General features: G+C 67.5%; 1 protein-coding gene across 1 annotated transcript; it reads left to right on the top strand.

Moving 5' to 3' along the window:
* Positions 1–468: 468 nt before the first annotated feature.
* Positions 469–3,233, top strand: LOC116465663 (activated CDC42 kinase 1-like; the record flags this gene model as incomplete). The annotated part of the gene is made up of 3 exons (XM_058435314.1): positions 469–843; positions 1,386–1,430; positions 2,135–3,233. Coding segments are annotated over exons 1-3 (1,217 nt in total), but the record flags the coding sequence as incomplete, so codon positions are not given.
* Between the last annotated feature and the right edge of the window lie 6 nt (positions 3,234–3,239).

Raw genomic sequence — 3,239 nt, 5'->3', positions numbered from 1 at the left:
GGGCCCCCACACACCAGAACCCCACACACCAGAACCCCACACAGTGGGCCCACACACACCAGAACCCCAAGCTCACAGGGCTCAGCCCATGTGTTTTGCCTAAAAGGAACCCGGCAAGGGCCTGAGAGTTGGGGTGAAAGATTGCAGACACCTCCAGGAGAGTCTGGTGCCCTCTGCCCCACTCCTGGTGTGCCGTGGCCAGCCCAGCCCCATTCCTCCGGGCTTTAATCAGCCCCAGTGACTAAGTCTCAGATACTGACAGTTGGTGCAGGGGTGGAGGGTGGATCCGGAGCAGGACAGGTGGCCCAGCCTCTCCCGCACCTCTTGGCCATGTGGCAGAAGGGTGCCGCCTCCTGCCCACCCTGGCCGGGCACCATAGCTGGAATGCCCTGTTCTTAGGCCCCCCCCGTCGTGGCCTGCGGGACAGGAGTGTCTGCCCTCTGGCGGCTGCCTGGTGTGGGCTGGGGGCCTGGGGGGTTGTGGAGGGCCACCTCTGCCCGTGTAGGGTGTAGTTGGAGCCCCTGAGGTCCTAGGCTTTCCATCCTGGGGTCAGGTGTCCCTTCTCTGCCCTCTCTCCAGGACACCCCCCAGCTGAGATGTGCAGTCACGATCTGTGGACTGGGAGGTGGGAGACCTGTGCTGCAGACCCAAGACTACACCCGGTTTCCCCCAAGAGGAAGGGGCTCTGATGAGATCCTGCCACCCTCCACACGCTTCCCCTGCCCTCTTGACCCGGCTCTCTCCCCCACAGACTGTATCTGGGAAACCCCATGGACCCCCCCGACCTGCTGAGTGTGGAACTGAGCACCTCCCGGCGCCCCCAGCATCTAGGAGGGGTGAAAAGTAAGAGCCCCTCTGCTCCCTTGGTGTCCCTAACTCATCGGCTGCTCAGGAAGGGGCGCTGTCTTCAAGGCCACCCTGAGCCTGCTGTTCTGGCCCTGGGGACAGTGGGGTCCCTGGCTCCGGCTGGGCGTGGGGTGGAAGACAGGCAGCTGTATCCGCCGAGGTGGGCCTCCTTGGGCTGGGTCTGCAGCAGGCCCGTCCGCCCCGGCGTCCCTCCTGCCTCCTTCCAGGGCCGAGCTCAGATCTTGGCTTTCCTCCCTTCCCCCTAATCCTGCTCTCCTGTCCCAAAAGCCAAAACTACCCATGGCTCCAGCTCCGCCTGGAGCCTCCTGCATCTCCCGGTCCTCTGCCTGTCAACCGGACCGCCGTGTTCCTCATCCTGCCGTCTGCGGCCTCCCGTTTGCTGGGGGCTTGTACATTCACTCGCCCCCATTCACTTCTCTCCCTCCCTCTCTACACTGCCCTCTCGTCCGGCCGTCTCCCTCCTTTGTCCTTTGTCCTGCTCCGTCCCTCTCCCCCTGTCCGCATGGCCTTTCTTGCAGGGGAGCCTCCACCTCGCCCACCTCAGCCTGCCTTCTTCACTCAGAGTAAGTGGGGCTGCTTCCGATGCCTTGGCCCCCGCCCCCGCCCCCTCTCTCTCACTCCTCTCCTGGAAGGTACAGAGCCCGGGTTGCTGGGCCGGAGGGGAGGTGGGTGTGTGCTGTGAGCTTCCGTGGCTGCCCTGGCCTAGCATGCCCGCCTCCCCGAGCCTGCCCCCCGGAGCCTGGGCTTCTGGAGCACGAGTGTGGCTCTGGCTTCCGCCTCGGCCTCACTGCCTCCCAGACCTGCCGGCACTGTCTGGGCTTCGTGGCCATTGGTCAGGAGCTCTGTCCTCTCCAAGAATGGTTCCTATAGCCCCTGATGGCAGGAGGCGGCTCCGTGCCCGCACTAGTGGTGTGCCGTGACGGGGGCTTACTAACTGGCCAGGGCGCAGGCGCAGGGCTGCGGGGTCTGGTGCTGACGGAGGCCGTGTCAGGCAGGAGCCAGTGTTGCTTGCTCCAGCTTAGACGGAGGGAGGCGGGGCTCGCCGGTCCACAAGGGGCTGCCAGGCAGAACAGGTTCCGCCCTTCTGATCCAGTGGCCGGAGGTGCGCTGAGAACCTGGCCGCCGCTGGCTGACCTCAGACCTCGGGGGGAACTGGGAGTGGAGGGTTGTTGGGGGACACTCGGCTTTCTTTCCCACGTGCCACCTCCCCTCGTGCCCCTGACCCTGCCTGATTGCCTTCCTGTCGGGGTCTCCCTTTCCATCGCAGAACCAACCTATGACCCTGTGAGCGAGGACCAAGACCCCCTGTCCAGCGACTTCAAGAGGCCGGGCCTGCGGAAGCCAGGCCTGCCCCGAGGGCTGTGGCTGGCAAAGCCCTCAGCGCGGGTGCCGGGCACCAAGGCCGGCCGAGGCGGCGGGGCTGAGGTCACGCTCATCGACTTCGGTGAGGAGCCCGCGGTCCCGGCCCTACGGCCCTGCGCGCCCTCCCTGGCACAGCTGGCCATGGACGCCTGCTCCCTGCTGGACGAGACCCCACCTGAGAGCCCCACGCGGGCCCTGCCCCGGCCCCTGCACCCCACGCCCGTGGTGGACTGGGACGCACGCCCGCTGCCGCCCCCGCCCGCCTATGACGACGTGGCCCAGGATGAGGATGACTTCGAGGTCTGCTCCATCAACAGCACCCTGGTGGGCGCCGGGGTCCCTGCGGGGCCCAGCCGGGGCCAGACCAACTACGCCTTTGTGCCTGAACAGGCGCGGCTGCCCCCTCCCCTGGAGGACAGCCTGTTCCCCCCGCCCCAGGGTGGGGCCAAGCCCCCTCCCCTGGAGGACAACCTGTTTCCCCCGCCCCAGGGGGGGGCCAAGCCGCCCAGCTCCGCGCAGACCGCACAGATCTTCCAGGCGCTGCAGCAGGAGTGCATGAGGCAGCTGCAGATTCCGGCCGGCTCCCCGGCCCCCTCTCCCAGCCCGGGGGGTGACGACAAGCCCCAGGTGCCCCCTCGGGTACCCATCCCCCCTCGGCCCGTGCGCCCACACGTCCAGCTGTCTCCAGCCCCCTCGGGCGAGGAGGAGACCGGTCGGTGGCCTGGACCTGCCTCCCCTCCCCGGGTGCCTCCGCGGGAGCCCCTGTCCCCTCAAGGCTCGAGGACACCCAGCCCCCTGGTACCACCTGGCAGCTCCCCACTGCCACCCCGGCTCTCCAGCTCACCTGGGAAGACCACGCCCACCACCCAGAGCTTTGCCTCAGACCCCAAGTACGCCACCCCCCAGGTGATCCAGGCGCCTGGCCCACGGGCCGGTCCCTGCATCCTGCCCATCGTACGGGACGGCAAGAAGGTCAGCAGCACCCACTATTACTTGCTGCCCGAGCGACC

The sequence above is a fragment of the Hylobates moloch genome, unplaced genomic scaffold (genome assembly GCF_009828535.3).
Source record: "Hylobates moloch isolate HMO894 unplaced genomic scaffold, HMol_V3 SCAFFOLD_7841, whole genome shotgun sequence".
Lineage (NCBI taxonomy): Eukaryota > Metazoa > Chordata > Mammalia > Primates > Hylobatidae > Hylobates > Hylobates moloch.
Note: the sequence above shows the minus strand (reverse complement) of the source record. Positions and strands in the feature narration are given on the sequence as shown.